The sequence below is a fragment of the Dipodomys spectabilis genome, unplaced genomic scaffold, assembly GCF_019054845.1.
Source record: "Dipodomys spectabilis isolate Male_0828 unplaced genomic scaffold, ASM1905484v1 ptg000353l, whole genome shotgun sequence".
In the NCBI taxonomy this organism is placed as follows: Eukaryota; Metazoa; Chordata; class Mammalia; order Rodentia; family Heteromyidae; genus Dipodomys; species Dipodomys spectabilis.
In genome coordinates this window covers 601,182-617,739 of record NW_024871030.1, presented here as the reverse complement: position 1 = coordinate 617,739, position 16,558 = coordinate 601,182, and the positions used below count along the sequence as shown (strand labels likewise).

The 16,558-nt window shown below is 34.9% G+C and overlaps 1 protein-coding gene across 4 annotated transcripts in view; it reads left to right on the top strand.

Moving 5' to 3' along the window:
• The window catches only part of Il13ra2 (interleukin 13 receptor subunit alpha 2), a 64,208-nt gene extending 47,928 nt beyond the window's left edge, over window positions 1-16,280 (top strand). For 3 of the 4 annotated variants that reach the window (XM_042665835.1, XM_042665833.1, XM_042665834.1), the window contains 7 exons: window positions 2,345-2,498; window positions 3,235-3,355; window positions 6,844-7,028; window positions 7,650-7,795; window positions 10,750-10,894; window positions 13,610-13,725; window positions 16,076-16,280. In XM_042665835.1, coding sequence (XP_042521769.1) covers window positions 2,345-2,498; window positions 3,235-3,355; window positions 6,844-7,028; window positions 7,650-7,795; window positions 10,750-10,894; window positions 13,610-13,725; window positions 16,076-16,174 — 966 coding nt within the window. In that variant the 3' untranslated portion in view covers window positions 16,175-16,280. The remainder of the gene's footprint in view (window positions 1-2,344; window positions 2,499-3,234; window positions 3,356-6,843; window positions 7,029-7,649; window positions 7,796-10,749; window positions 10,895-13,609; window positions 13,726-16,075) is intronic. The other variant, XM_042665836.1, reaches the window with a different exon arrangement.
• The last annotated feature ends 278 nt before the right edge of the window (window positions 16,281-16,558 follow it).

Sequence of the window (16,558 nt, the reverse complement as noted above, 5' to 3'; positions counted from 1 at the left end):
CCCTTTTTGCCCCACTAAAAGAAGAAAAAACAAAGCAAAACAAACACTACCACCATGTCCAAAATCATAACATAAAATCATGTTTGCATTTCCTGGAGTTTGTTTTAATAAATAATATTTTAAATGCTCAGAGAAGTTACACCTAGGGTTCCTCCCCTAAGGGCATCCTTTAGTCTGTTTGGGTGTGAATATCTAGGGTCTTGTATAGGTTTTTCATGTTCAGTTCTATTTTAGATCTAGTTTCCACATTTGAGAGAAAATGTGTCATTTGTCTCTCTGAGCTTGGCTTACCTCAATTTAGTATGATTTGTTTCAGGTCCATCAATTTCCCTGCAAATGACATAATCATTCTTTTTAATGGATGAGTAAAATTCCATTGTATATTGCATTGTTGGGGGAATGTAAACTAGTAGAAACATAGATCTTCCCTATGACCCAGCAGTACCACTCCTGGGCATCTACCCAGAACATCATGAGCCAGGATACAGCAAAGATACTTTCACGTTCATGTTCATTATTTCACTATTCACAATGGCAAGGATATGGAATCAGTCCAAATGTCCTATAACAGATGAGTGAATCAATAAAATGTGATATACATTTTACCATATATATATTATATATGTATATAGATATGTGTGTGTGTGTGTATTGCCAGTTCTGAGACTTTATCTCAGGTCCTGGTCACTGTTCCGGAATCTCTTTTTGCTCAAGTGCTCTACCACTTGAGCCACGGTGCCACTTCTAGCTTTTTCTGAGTAGTTTATTAGAGACAAGTGTCTCATGTACTTTCCTGCCTAGGATGGCTTTGAATTGTGATCCTTAGATCGCAACCTCCTGAGTAAGTAGTATTACAGGTATGAGTGACTGGTGCCCAGCCATTTTACTATATTTTATAGTTGCTTACAATACAAATCTATTTTCTGTTGCTATAAGAAAATACTTTAGGCTTCATAATGGATAAAGAGAAGAGGTTTATATTAATTATGGTTTTGGAGGCCAAAAGTTCAGGATGGTGTGGCCCCATTTGTCCTGTCTTTTGTGAGGGCTTCACGGTAGATGGCATCATAGTGGCAGCACATGTGAAAGGGATAACATGGTGAGATAAAAATCTAGATTGTGGGAAGAGACAAGACTTGCTTTTTTAAGCCACTCTTACAGGGCGAACTAGCATTGCACTGCCATTGCACTGCCCTGAAAGCAGTGTTTTCAGTGACCTTATTACCTCTTAAAAAGTCTATCACCTCTCAGCATTGCTACATTAAGGGCTAAATTTAAGCAGGAGGAGCCCTTGAGGTATCCCTCAAGCCATATTTTGTACATAGCAATTGTATACTTAGATATGTGTCTCATATATGCTACTGTTCTGTGAGGATTTCCTTTGCACAAACCAAGTCTTATTTATCTTTGTATCACTCACAGCATGGATCTTTGCATATATTACATATATTATAATAAAAGTCTCCATGGAGTTGTATTGGATTTTAAACTATTTATACACTCAGCAATCATGCTCTTCAGAGATCTTGTTGAAGAAGACATTCTGTTAACTGCTTATTCAGCTAGGTAGTTCCAAGGGACAATTCAGGTTAAGTATGTATGGAGCAGATTTTTGTACCAGATGCTCTGTTACGTATCAGGAATGTAAGAACTGATACTGTATGCCAGGCTCCACTAGCTTAAGCCTGTACTCATAGCTATTCAAGAGGCTGAAATCCAGAGGACTGTGGCTTGAGGCCAGCCTGAGCAGAAAAAACTTCAAAAGTCTGTATCCAAATAACTACAAAAATCCAGGCTGGAAGTAAAGCAAGTGTACAGCATCAGCCTTGCAAACCTCAAAAGTGAGTGGCTTTGAGTTCAAGTTATCCCACAAAAGACAGGGGGAGGGAGATAGAGAACTATTAACATATAATTTTCATCCTCCAGCTTTCTCTGGTTCCCTATATGATTTTATTTTATGTGATTTCTGAATGAATCATATTATATTTGAAAGAGGACAAATCAGTTACTATTATATATAATGCGAAAATTATCTATGTGCTTCCAAGAGTCTTAGAGCTCTTGTATCTACCATAAACACCTTTTTTTCCCCTTCTAGAAGTTTGTGATTTTCTTTTTTGCTTTGAGTGAGATGTTAAGATTCAAATGATCTTTAATGATATGGTGTGTAGAGGTGAGCTTGGCCAGAATATATGTGGGACATTTTAGATGATAACCATCAGGCACGTTTTAGATACGAGGAACCCTCCTGGATAGGTGTTAATGACTTCTCAGTCTGTTAATGTGGCTCATTATACTATAGGTGTTTCTAAACTTGACCTGGTTTCTTATTTTCATCAAACAGACTATCATTACTAAGAATCTACACTACAAAGATGGATTTGATCTTAACAAAGGAGTTGAAGCAAAAGTACACACACTTTTGTCAAGCCAATGTACAAATGGATCAGAAGTTCAAAGTTCATGGTCAGAAGCTACTTATTGGAAACCAGAACAAGGTTACAACAATACTCCTCTTTCACATTTAATATTCCAGAACAATCTATATAGTGAATAAATTCCATAATCCTTAGATTCCAAGTTGTATATACAGTGGATCTCTATCACTGTGGCACAAAATACAATCCTTAGTAATGAATGAATGGCTTTTTAAAATTCTTTTTTTTTGTTTTGTTGGTCATTGGCCTGAACTCTGGGCCTGGATGCTGTCCCTTAGCTCTTCAGCTCCCTTCAACTCATTTTTACCACTTGAGCCACAGCGCCACTTCCAGCTTTTTCTGCTTAGGTAGTGCTTAGGAATCAAACCCAGGGCCTCATATATTCAAGGCAAGCACTCTACCACTGAGTCACCTTCCCAGCCCTGGCTTTTTAAAATTCTTTCAACCACAAAACATGTTTAGCAAAACCTACATCTCATTATATTAATATAGTTCTCAGGTTTGTGAAATATCAGTGAACCTGTGTGAAGATTTGTTCAATTACTTGTCATATCCTGGAATAATCATTTGCATAGTTTGGAACACACTACTATCACTAAATAAACACTTAAAAGTTTTTAGTTTTGAATGTCTCACTTATACTAAAGTGATTTTCAATAACTTCCTTTTAATATTATGCATGTTGTTTGTTAAATGAAGTGATAGATCCAAAGGAAATAAAATAAAATTGCCTAATTATTTCACAAATGATTCATCATCATGCCTTTCAAATATTCACAGTTCATTCATTTCTTAGGAAGTGTGGAATCTAAGATTCAGGATATGAATTGTGTGTATCATAACTGGCAGTATTTAGTCTGTTCTTGGAAACCTGGCATTGGTGAACATATTGAAACCAATTACAACTTGTTTTTCTGGTAAGTATTTCTATGCTTAGAAATCTCTATTAGAAAAATGACAATCAAAATTAATCCACTATATAAGAAGCTATATTTAAAATTAAAATCACTATATTTATCAGGGTTATATTTATGATAATTATAATTATTTGGGTTTAGAAAGGGAGTAAGTGGTCTTAGGCTACAGATGTTGCAATGAATCCTATGAACTAATATTGGAATGTCACTATTTTTATACTGGATTAAATTTTTCCTCCAGAGTTATGTTCTAAAATATTTGGGCATATTTTTTATTCTTTTTGTTAAATATTTATTTATTTTTTATTGTGAAAATACTGTACAGAGGGGTTACAATTAGATGGGCAAGATAATGAGTACATTTCTTATCAAGCATTGTAGCCTCCTCCTTTGTTTCCCCTATATTTTTTATTCTTGCCTCTTAGAAGAGTAGCTACATATTAAGCAGGATTAAAACATTTCCTATAGTTGTTAACTGTCACCAAAGCTTTTAGAGCAACCTCAATTCTAGTTCTTTTGTTCATTAATCATTTGATGACAACAAGGACAACCATGTTTTAGCATTCCTTTGCAGATTGGCATATCTGTTGTTTCCCACCTCTATTGTAAGATTCTCTTCCTCTCCTTTCCTATCTGGATTATTGCTATAGTTGCCCAATGTTTAATCTACTTCTAATCTTTCATCTTCCAATCTGCCCTTTCCTGTTTATTCTGCATAGTAGGGACAGCTTCATCTTCATCTTCCTCTACCTCCATCTTCATATGCCAACCCCATATTCAAAAACCTTTAGTGTCTACGTATAGCCTTCAGGATAGAATTGAGGCTGCTATTTAAGTCTTGGTTTCATTATATGATTTTCCAACATTAGATTCTACTATCAACAATGTGAATATCTTGTTCTACTTCAGTCCAGCTATACTTTCAGCCATGTGATGACCTTTTATGCCTTGGTGTGCATTGTCTTCTAGAATGTCCTTTGACTCTCTCTTTCACCAACTCATATCCATTCTTGAGTGCTCATCTGATATTCAGATTCAATGACTCTTTACAGCTCACATTAACTTCTGTTTAGTTTTCTCTTTTTGAGTTCTTGTTTATTGCCCAGATGATATTTGAAGTTATCACATATGCTTTGTCTCCTTAAGCTTTTAGGGTATTGATGGGCTTTAAATTATTTCTTTCGGGGCTGTGAAGGTGGCTCAGTAGTAGAGCGCTAACCTTGAGCTGAAGAGCTGAGGGACAGCACCCAGGCCCAGAGTACAGGCCCCACGACAGGACCCCCCCCCAAAAAAAATAAATAATTTCTTTCATTTCTCTTGACTACCTCCAGAGTGCTGTGCCCAGAGTAGATTATCACTAATATTACCTAAACCAATAGAACAAATTGTGATTTCCTTGCAAATTAATAGGTAAGGATCAGAACATAGGCATTTATGAAATAAAGCAAATTGACTAATGGGCCAAGTGCTATTATTTGTGAGCTTTAGGCCTAGATTTTTATGGCATCTATATTTACAAAATTTTAATTTATGTGACTACATGTAAACTATTAATGCTCCCAAAAACTGAGCTCTAATCCCTGTTCTCACATCGTTTAACAGGTAGACGTTGGCCAGTAATTTCTGATTTTAGGATCTCAATTTCCACACTTGAAATTGGATGGGACTATTTCTAATCATTTTTCATTAATTCAACAAATATTAACCACCTACTAAAAGCAGACAATATTCTAGGTAAAAGCAGACAATATTCTAGGTAATTAAAAAATAAAAGTCTCAATAAGACAAATCACTTGCCCTTTTGGTTATTGTTCACCTTTAACAGAATTTTATTCTCAAATAGGGAGAAACAACTATTAATGTTTTAAAAGATATCTTGAAACTTTTCATCTGACAGAAAGTCAATCTGTAAAAATTCAGGCCCAGCACTCAAGTCTCCCACATGTAAATCAAGTGAACTGTTCCTTGTAACTAATAGATTATAATTTTTCCAACTCTGTAGCAACTTGTTAACTGCTCTTCAGCCTTTTAAAGGTGTTTTGGGCTGCTTTTAAGGCGAATATCATATTTTATAAAGTAAGTTATTCTTAAAATATTATTATTGTTTTCTTTTTTCTCCAGGGCTGAGGACTGAACCCAGGGTCTTGCACGCCAGGCGGGCGCCCTTCCGCTGGGCTAAACCCCCAGCCCCTTAAAATATTATTTAAGAAAACAAACCATGCATTTGTTATTTTGGAAATTAAAACGAACCCCTCTCTCCCAATTTCCATTCACTTTTTTTTTACTGGAATAAGATTCACTTTAAATGATATGGTAACATTTCTTTATTTCTTGTTCAGGAGAATGTGAAAATTAAACATTTACTTGCCAACTTCTCTTTCTTGTCTTTATTATCATCTTGAAGTGGTTGTACAAAGCAGTTGATCAATGTCACCCCTTTGAACATTCTCACCTATTCCTCCCCTACCTAGGCTTTCCTTCTCTCTTCTTAAGTTTGTAGGGTATATTTTGGATCATTGGATTCTTGGCTGCATTCTTCCCTTTCAAGCACCTGCTTTCTGGTATTTCATTTTGTTGAACTTTGATTTTGCCTTTCTGAGGAATTTCATTATTTAAGATCTCCCCTGAATCTATCATTTTTCAGTTAATATATTTTTATACACTTGCATACCACTCAGGTCTATAAGCTAAATCTAGCTTCCACATATAGGAGAAACCAGGCATTCTTTGTGTCTCTGGGCCTGACTTTCTTCATTTAACATAATTTTTGTGCCTGGCCCACCCAAGTTGGATTTTCTGAGATTTATACTTTGAGTGTGTTGTGTTGAAGTAAAATTTTAATTCATTTTATTAAAGACAATATTCTTTGTAATTCTGCTTTAAAATATAATTTCTTCTAAAATAATTTTCCTAGTAAAACACTTAAAAGGCAACATGACCCAAGATTTTCTTTTTTTTTGGGGGGGGGGGGGGTCCGGTCGTGGGGCCTGAACTCTGGGCCTGGGTGCTGTCCCTCAGCTCTTCAGCTCAAGGCTAGCACTCTACCACTTGAGTCACAGCGCCACTTCCGGCTTTTTTTTCCTGCTTATATGGTGCTGAGGAGTCGAACCCAGGGCTTCATGCATGCAAGGCAAGCGCTCTACCACTGAGCCACCTTCCCAGCCCCTGCCAAGATTTTCTTAATAGAAATGTTTGTGTTGGATTTTTAGACTCTGTTGATGAGTTGCCATAAACTAAGGATATGAGTAAGATCTTTATTTTTTCTTTGGAGTTTGTGACATTTCCCATTGGATTATGAACTCTATGAAACCCTATAAAAGATCTGCTCTACCTGCTGTTGTAACCATAGCCTTTATCATGCATATGGTAAACAGTAGGTGCATATGAAATAGTTTTTTATTCAATTGACTTATTTACATGACATATTAAGACAATTGAAAATGTTATAATATCATTAAGTATAATTCTCTAAATGCTTCTTTTTACAGGTATGAGGGCTTGGATCGTGCATTACAGTGTGTTGATTACATCAAAGTTCATGGAAAGAACACTGGATGCAGGATGCCCTATTTGGAGTCATCGGACTATAAAGATTTCTTTATCTGTGTTAATGGATCATCAAAATCCAAACCTATCAGATCCAGCTATTTCATTTTTCAGCTTCAAAATATAGGTGATATAAACAAACAACTTTAAATTCAAATTCATTGTTTCTAGTTTTTCCAATGAAAGAGGTAGACGAGAGCAAGAATGTGAGAGAATGAAAGAGATAGAGAGACTTAAGGAAGTGTAAAGAGAGCAGTAATGGAATAAAGTATGAAGCAAATTTTTGAAGTCTGGTTTAGCCATGGAGTACTTATTCTGAGGCATCTAGATAAGAGGTTGGCTATTTTCTAAGTCTAGTTTGAATCGGGTTGGGCCACTTTCTAGGTACTATGTAAGCACTACATAAGAGTTAGCTACCAGTAAGAGGAATAGTGATACCTGTTGGGGTGTTATTTTTAAAGTTGCAAAATGGGGAAAATATTGCAATGGTTTGGGTCTTCTAACATTTCTCTTGGGCTTAAATATTTGCTAATGTGACATTTATATTTTAAAAGTGTTGTTTAAAAAACTCAAATATCTCAATAAGCTCTTCTTGGTTGGCAAACAACTCTGATTTTTATTCATATAATAGAAGATAACCTGGAACCATATGGTTTATCCTTGAATGCTTTTGATATCAGACGTGCCCCGGATTGGATAAGAGCTACTGCAAACTCTATGTTAAAATGGTTTCCTTTATGTTTTTCAGTTAAACCTTTGCCACCAAACACTCTTAGTCTTACTGTGAAGAATTCATTTGAAGTTAATCTGAAATGGAACACACCTGAAGGACCCATTCCTGCAAGATGTTTCATTTATGAAATTATGTTCACAGAAGATAATTCTTCCTGTATGGTATGAATATTGCATTTATTTGGGAAAATCATAAATGCAGGTTTTTAAATAAAATAGGGAACTTGAGAACCAAAATCAATTGCTATCCATATGATGGAGGGAACATGATAAGTATGTCAAATTTGCAGAGAGCTAGATTTAGTGGACCCAAGAAAGCTTTTTGCCATCTAAAAGTATAATCATCACAACAATTTTGTCCTGGGGCTTGATTCAGGGACTGGGCACTGGCTAGTACTCTACCTCTTTGAGCTACTTCTGGTTTTCTGGTGATTAAAGTGGAGATAAAAGTTGCATGGACATAACTGCCTGGGCTGGCTTTGAAACATGATCCTCAGATCTCAGCCTCTTGAGTAGCTAAGATTATAGGAATGATCATGTTGAATCACACCAATTTTAAAGCTACATAGAACCTTGGATGTAGCTTGAAACCCTAGTTATTTCTAAATTTTTGTCAGAAAAAGTTGCTGAGAAACTAAAATGGATTGTGAGAGTCTTTGGGTAAAAGCACCGATCACAAAATACAGCTATGAAATCAGGATTAGAATATGGCAGGCTTGTAAGATAACGTCTTAACCAGAGCAATGGAGCATGTAACAAAGGAAGTAAGCAATGCATGTGTGACCAGTTACCTCCCAGCATCAATAAAATGGTGATGCCTTTAACCCTACATTGTTTTGATTATTTTGATTCTTTAGTTTCCAATTTAGGGTGAGGTGGAGACAAATAGGTGAGCCACTGGCTCTAATTAATCTATTTCATATACAGAATAGATTAAATCAATCTCAAAATTGATAATTGGATTAATTTGCAAGGTATCTGGGGGTTGTGGGATGAACTGACTTCAGAATCAAATTATTAAGGTAGAACTAGAATAAGCCTCAGTCAACTTATGTCTACATTATATTGTAATGTTTCCCAGGATTTTTTTTTAATTAAGTTTTTTATTGTGAAAATACTGTACAAAGGGATTACATGAGCAAAGTAATGAGTATATTTCTTATCCAGCATTGTTGCCTCTTCCTATAAGTTGTAACAAAAGAAATTTTGTTATGTCAAAAAGCGAACTTTACAACTTTGGTAGAGGGGGGATGGGAGGAAGGGGAGGAATGGTAAGGGGAAACAAAGGAGGAGGCAACAATGCTTGACAAGAAATGTACTCATTACCTTGCTCATGTAATTGTAACCCCTCTGTACAGTATTTTCACAATAAAAAAACTTATTAATAAAAAAGAAAAAAGAAGAAAAAAAAGAAATTTTGAATGAGAAAGACTCTGCAGCTCTTTAAAATGTAAAATGTTTTCAGCATTTGTTTGTGTGTGTGTGCACGCACATATTTGTGATCACTCATTTTTTCATATTCTACTATCTAAAAGTTTCAGGCCAATCCTTCAATACTATTATGCGGGTATTTTGAAAGTTAACTAGAATAAGAAAAGAAACAGTTATATGGATACAAGTTTCCATAAAAATTCTATAGTTTCTAAAAAAACAAGATTCATTGGGTGAGATTCTTGAAAGATGCATTATATTCATAAACTGTTTTGTTAAATAGCAATTCCTTTGTACAAATAAAGATTTTTTAAAAAAGGAGAAAAAGGAAAAAAAAACATTCATATGATGGCGATGCCTTTTGGTAATTCAGTGTATGCAGCATCTTCTTTTTTTTTTTAAATTTTATTTTATTTTATTTGAGAACATACTGTACAGAGGGGTTACAATTACATGGGCAGGATAATGCATACATTTCTTACCAAGCATTGCAGCCTCCTCCTTTGTTTACCCTTCACTTCCCTTCCCAGCCTCCCCCCTCCCCCCACCCAATCATACCCCCCTCCACCCCTCACCGACATTGTAAAGCTGGTTTTGACATGACATTTTGTACTTCTCATTGTTGCAACAGGTCCACCTGAATCCTTAAACGACTTGTTTGTCCCCGTCTCCTCCACATGTTATACTGACATCAAATATAGTGAAAGCGGGGGTTACACTGTGGGGGAGGGACATACAAAGCAACAAAGAAATAATCTTATAAATGCGTTAGAAACACATGCATGAAAGAAACAAAAACATTAAAATACATATTTGAGGGTTCGTTTTCCTAACATCACATTCTCTGACTTTTTCCGCTTGACTCATACCTATACTAGATATTGCAAATAAGGGAAACCATGGGACCTATGTTTCTTTGGGCCTGGCTTACTTCACTTAATATAATTTTTTCCAAGCCTTTCCATTTCCTAACAAATGGGGAAATGTCATTCTTTCTGATGGAGGCATAGAATTCCATTGTGTATATATACCACATCTTCTTGATCCATTCATCTACTGAGGGGCATCTGGGTTGGTTCCATATCTTAGCTATGGTAAATAATGTGCAGCATCTTATACTTTATGGAATCTGGAAATTTTACACAGGTCCAAAATTAAACATTATAGACAGGAAAACCACCTAAAAATCTTGCCCTACCACACGTTACTCTTTATTACAAGTAACCCATCAGCACTCTAGAAAATATTCAAAGTCGAAATAAGGAAGGGGCCAGGTGCAAATGGCTCAGACCTATAATTCTACTTACTCAGAAGGCTGAAATCTGAGGATTGTGGTTCAGAGGTAGCTGGGCAGGAATGTCAGTGAGACTCTTATCTCCAATTAACCACCAGAAAACTGGAAGTGGTGCTGTGGCTCAAGTGGTAGAGGGCTTGCCTTGAGCTGAAGAGTTGAGGGACAGTGCCCAGGCCCAGAGTTCAAGCCCCACGACTGACAAAAAAAAATAAATAAGGAAGGGAAGAAAGATAAATTTTAAAATAGCTCATCAAACAGTAAGAGATAATCCTGCTAGTTTTTTATGTGTGTATTTTATGTTAAAATGGTTTTGTAAATGACAGACTCTGTCTAGCTGCAGTTAGGTCAACTAATGACATCTCCCCTCCCCCCCCCCCCCTTTGGCTTTCAGACTACCACAGTTGAAAATGAAATAAACATCCCACAAACATCAAATGGAAGTCAACAACTGTGCTTTTCAGTAAGAAGCAAAGTGAATATATATTGCTCAGATGATGGAATTTGGAGTGAGTGGAGTAATGAACAATGCTGGAAAGGTATGTGCTTAAAGGAATGTAAGCAGCTAAATGGAATGTTTGCTAGCAAAATTAACTTCTTTTTTAAAAAATTAAATGGTGTAGTATTTTTTTTTATTGTGAAAATACCGTACAGAGAGGTTACAATTACATGGGCAAGGTAATGAGTACATTTCTTTTTTTTAGGGGGGTCCAGTCGTGGGGCCTGAACTCTGGGCCTGGGAGCTGTCCCTCAGCTTTTCAGCTCAAGGCTAGCGCTCTACCACTTGAGCCACAGCACCACTTCCGGCTTTTTTTTTTTTTTTTTGCTTATGTGGTGCTGAGGAATCGAACCCTGGGCCTCGTGCATGCAAGGCAAGCGCTCTACCACTGAGCCATCTTCCCAGCCCATGAGTACATTTCTTATCAAGCATTGTTGCCTCCTCCTTTGTTTCTCCTTACATCTCTTCCCTCCCCACCGCCCCGCGTTTCCCCCTTCCCGAACCAAAGTTGTAAAGTTCGTTTTTTGACATAAAGTCTTGTACATCTCATTGTTGCAATGGGTCCATATTCCCCTCCACAAATTATACCTACATCAAATACAGTAAAAATTAATTTCTGTTCATTGTATTTTGTAATAGTGAAAATTAAAGGCTGTTGCATCTAGTTTATCAGTAGAGAAGAAAAGTTAGCAGGTGCACAGGACAGAGTTGTTGAAAAGCTAATATTCATTTAAAACTAAGAGTCTTATTGTGTTTCTTCCTATAAAATGCATCAATATTTCTCATGTTCATTTATTCCAAAGTCTTGTATTTTTAATATGAACATTCCTGTTTGTTTTGTCAGTAAAGAAAATATGCTGGCTCTTTTTGTGGAACCTCAGAGTCTATTAGTATTTTCTTAGATTTTTAGTTTCTAAAAATTAAGGATAGGTCATCACACACTTATCTACAAGTTTCTAGTACTACATCTAATGAAAAATTTTCTAATTATTATAATTAAAATACATTATCTTCACTTCCAACACTGATTTAAAGTGATAACATAAAAGGCATACAAATTAACTAGCAGTATGATCTTAAAAAGCCTAAAGAATGAGATTAAACTTCAGAATCCATTAACTTCATTAATAGAAATGAGTAGTAATTATGAAATAGTCAAAGAAGCAAATCTAGTATTGCTTTCATGTATATGGAGATGGATTCAGCTATAGGTAGAGACAGGTTTCTTTCTATTAATTCTATCATCTTTCTTGTGATTCTAGCGTAGTGGGATTGCTATTATCTCCCAATGAATATAGTGCTATTTTTTTCCACCTCACTCATTACACATTTATTAAGCACTTAGAATGCATCGGACTCCTTTCAGGAATTAGAAACACAGGAGTAAAAAAAAAGAACACTACTCTCAAAAACTTCTCTTTATTTACAAATTGAGCAGGAACAAGAAATAAACAGACCAAACTTATCAGACATTCAGTACACCTCTTACTTATGGGTAATGGACTGTAGATAAAAAAAGTTGGCAGTGTATGGGAGAACTCAAGTAATCACAGCATATATGCAATCGGAAAGTACTTACTATTTCTATGTTTTTTATTTTTGTCATTGTTATTAGAAATCTGGAGAGTCTATGTATAGTTATATCTTAATTTCAATTTTGTCATTAGTCAATGCATTATATAAAGTGGATATAATGAATTTTTAACTACATTCTAAAAGATTCATCCTTTCAGGTGTGTTACATACAGTCTTACTAGTAATTTTGATGATAAAGTTTTTTTTAACTTAATGATATCTTTTGGTAGACTTAAATTGGGAATGAGGATTTTGTTTTACTTGTATAGGCACTTAGTTCTTTGGAATAATTTATTATTGCTATTTCAAGTTATTGGAAAATAGAATAATAATACTTAAATAAACGTAATATCTTGTGTATTGAAAGGAAGTAGAGCCTCAGCAAAGGAACTTCCTGCTTTCTTTCAGTGAATTTTGCATGCCAGAAAACTTGTCAGCCATTTCTCTGGAAAATAACCTTTCAAATCTTAGCTGAGTTTATGAATTTGACAAGTAATTTTCTAGTAGAAAATAAGTTCATAAAGAAATGAGACAAATAAATAAATGAGGAGACATTTGTAGGTTACAGTCTAAGATTCAATATATTCTACTTTGTTATTCCACAGCAAGCAAAAGATGCTAATTTGGGAAGGACAATCTTTTGACTAGTCATTACTCTTTCCTCATTATGCAGCAGAACCATTTAAACTTTTAAAACCATCAAAAAAGAACAGAAAAAATTGTGAGACACCTTTTGAAAGGTGAGCTTAAAAAGAATAGCTCCATTATACACGTGTATCTCCATTGAAGATTACTGAAAATCCTGCTTCTTGCACTATCTGATGAGAGCAGATGAGATCACTTGACTCATTGAGACTTAAGAGGAACAGAGAACATGTTTGCTGAATTGTTTGACTAAAATTATTTTATCATTTTTAATGAAGAATTTCACATGGTCAAATTTGAAGTAAAATCATGAGATTAGAAATGTATTTTTGGGAGCTATTTTTCTAAGTAAAACTAAGAGTTGTGACAGTTTAGTAAACTTGTTCTGTGTAAAAACTAGGTGCTCATGCACCAACAAGAATGACAGCTTAACTCAATTTTTTACTATTTACTAGGAGTTTATAAAGTAATTGAGTTTTAAAAATAGGTATAAGCCTCTAACTGTTATCTTTTTGTGATTTTTTTTTAATCCTAGGTGACAGATGGAAGAAAACTTTGATATTTTTTGTGATGCCATTTGTTTTTGTCTTTGTATTTGTTATAGTTATGATGTGTCTGCTTTTCTATAAGCAAAAAGCTTTACTGAAAATGGTAAGTTGTATAAAAGTTTAATGTTTAGAATGAGACAGTATATAAAGATCTGCATTCAGAACTGATGTGCGTATACTTTATAATTTTGCCTGTTTACTGTGTACAATTAATATTGTTTGGATTAGGATGATGTTGTCAGAAAAATCATGAAAAAATTGACCCCACAAAGCTGCATCTTCTGGGCAGGGAGGATTTAGTATTGTCAAAATAGAAGAATGATGCTTAAGAACATGAATTATTGTTTATTTTACCTCTAGATTAAAAAGAGTGTAATGGAACAGTTCCAAGAGTAAAACAGGATTAGGAGAAAGGACAGTAACTGAATGATGCCTGCTGTGGGAGCTCTTCCTCTTATGGCTGGTGGGACAGCATCCACACAAAATATAACCTGTGAAATACAATTAAATGATTACTATTTGAGTTGTACAGTTACTATAGAATTTTAGAAGATAGAAATCACTATAGGCTATTGAGCTTTAAGTAGAAATTAAGAGTTGAAAACAATTAAATGATTACTATTTGAGTTGTACAGTTACTATAGAATTTTAGAAGATAGAAATCACTATAGGCTATTGAGCTTTAAGTAGAAATTAAGAGTTGAACTGAAACATCTTAGTAACATGTCCTTTCAAGATAAAAATATGTGTGAATGAACTGCTTCACTTTGCATGCTGAGTGCATGTTTTTGCCTATTTCTCTAGGTTATTTAATCCTCAGTGAAACTGTGTTAATAATGACAAAATGGTAAAACAGCTCCTTCTAAATTTCAGATTTTTCATATGAAATAATAAGTATTTCTTATCCATAGACACTGTTGAAATACCAATTTCCAGTCATATGGCCAAATGTTCAATTAGTATTATTGAAATGAATTTTTCTTCCAATGTTGAATACACATTACTGTATAACATTATAATATTTACTTATTTATTGTTTGTTTTGGCTTGTTATTCTGACAAAATCTTACTTTGTATGGAATTCAATATGTACTCAAGATAGTCTAGAACTGGGTATCCTCCTAACATAGCCTCACTAGTGCTGAGATTACTCACTTTAAAAAGTATATTGCAAGAAGCTTTAAAATATTCAACCCCTCAGCTAGTAGTAAGTTTTATTGCATTCAATTAATAGTTTTTTTTTCTTCAACCATTCCTGGTGAGAGTGCTGTATGTACAGAAATCAAAGGATGGACCACATTTTATTCACTGATACATTAATAAAGTAATGTGGTTTTGAAATTAGCACTAAGTCATGGAGATATTGCCAAATCATAAAAAGATAGATTCTATGGAATTTTTGTTGATGATGTTTGTTTTAAAGTGCTTTCTGGATGAAAATCTTCACAATGAATAAGATTGTTTGGCTTAAAAAATCAGAAGGCAGGAGATTTTAAATATATTCATAGCCCTAAATATATGCTTCACATTTCATGTAAGAAAAGTAGTAGAAGGAACAGCATGCTTAATAAGGCTGAAAATAATGAAACTACTAGGGATCATATCTAAAACTTCACTGAATTATACAATAAAAGCCTTGGAAATTTATACTGCCTGACAACTACCCTCTCCTAATTTCTCATGGTGAATTTTTTTTTTGGCAGAGGTTGGGGTGGGGACTTCAGGACCATAGCCTGTGCACTTAGGAAGAAGCTTTCTGAAAGTACATCCAAACTTCAAAGGATGTGGCTACCTAGGTGTAGACAGTTACTTCAGACTGAGACAGGAATGGACTATGGTAAATAGCCACGTTTTTAGTTTGAGCTAATTTTATTTAATATTATTTGGAGTAGAAGAAGCATTGCTTGAGAACTTGTTAGAAATTCTCCAACCAAAACTTACTCATCAGTCTATATTTTAACAGCATTTTTTAGTAACTTGCTTGCTCAATTTGAAAAGCACAAATATGTAACAGCACTTTGGAATGAAAATTACTAAAATCATGTAATGGAGAGGTGACTTCATGGACAAGATCACTACAATGGTGATTTTCATGGTCATTGATCATCTCAAAAAAGGGAAAGAGCTAAAACTGAGCTTTGAAACACAGTGCTGTCTTATATCATCACTTATAATCAACAATAGATTGCATTTTGATTTCCCTAAGAGGACTTGTCATGAGAGCTTCCATGGTAATATGAATCAAGACAATATGACATAATAGTCAATTACTGTTAAATCAGGGCTTGCTAAAATGTGCTCTTAGTTTGATGAAGAATATTAGAGAGGAAGAAGGAATGTGGAGGGGAGAGGTCAAGGTGAGGCTTGGAAATGACTGGTATTTCCATTCTGCATGCTAAGTGGATTTTGGAGACCTAGTATTCTAGTTTCTCTGTTTTGTTCATGCACAACAGGAGCTACTATCAAAGAATTTCTGGAGTTACTGCCATAAATCTAGAAGATACAACCACAACTACTCCAACAAAGCAAATTTGAGAATCAAGTGGTACTAAGCCTTGCAAAGGACACTTGGGACTCCTGACCCATTAGCTATGTAGATTTATTAACATTGCAATAATGTGACCACAAATTTAATAAAATTGAATTGTATGAAGTATAGTTTTTGCATTATAATGGAGTCTTAAGATATTGAATATTTTCCAAATGCTTGGTTCCCTGGTATTTTCTTAAGTCATGATTCCTCTCATCCATCTGTCTTCTAGTACCTCAGAGTTCCCTTTGCCCTTCTTCTACTGTAAACTCCCAAATGTACAACTAATGAATAATAGCAGTCATGACAGGAGTCCCTGATGATACTACTCTAAGAATGAAGTAAGCATGGACAGTTTCATATGTGTGTGCTCATGCTTGTAAGGACATGATTAAGTGACCTGTTG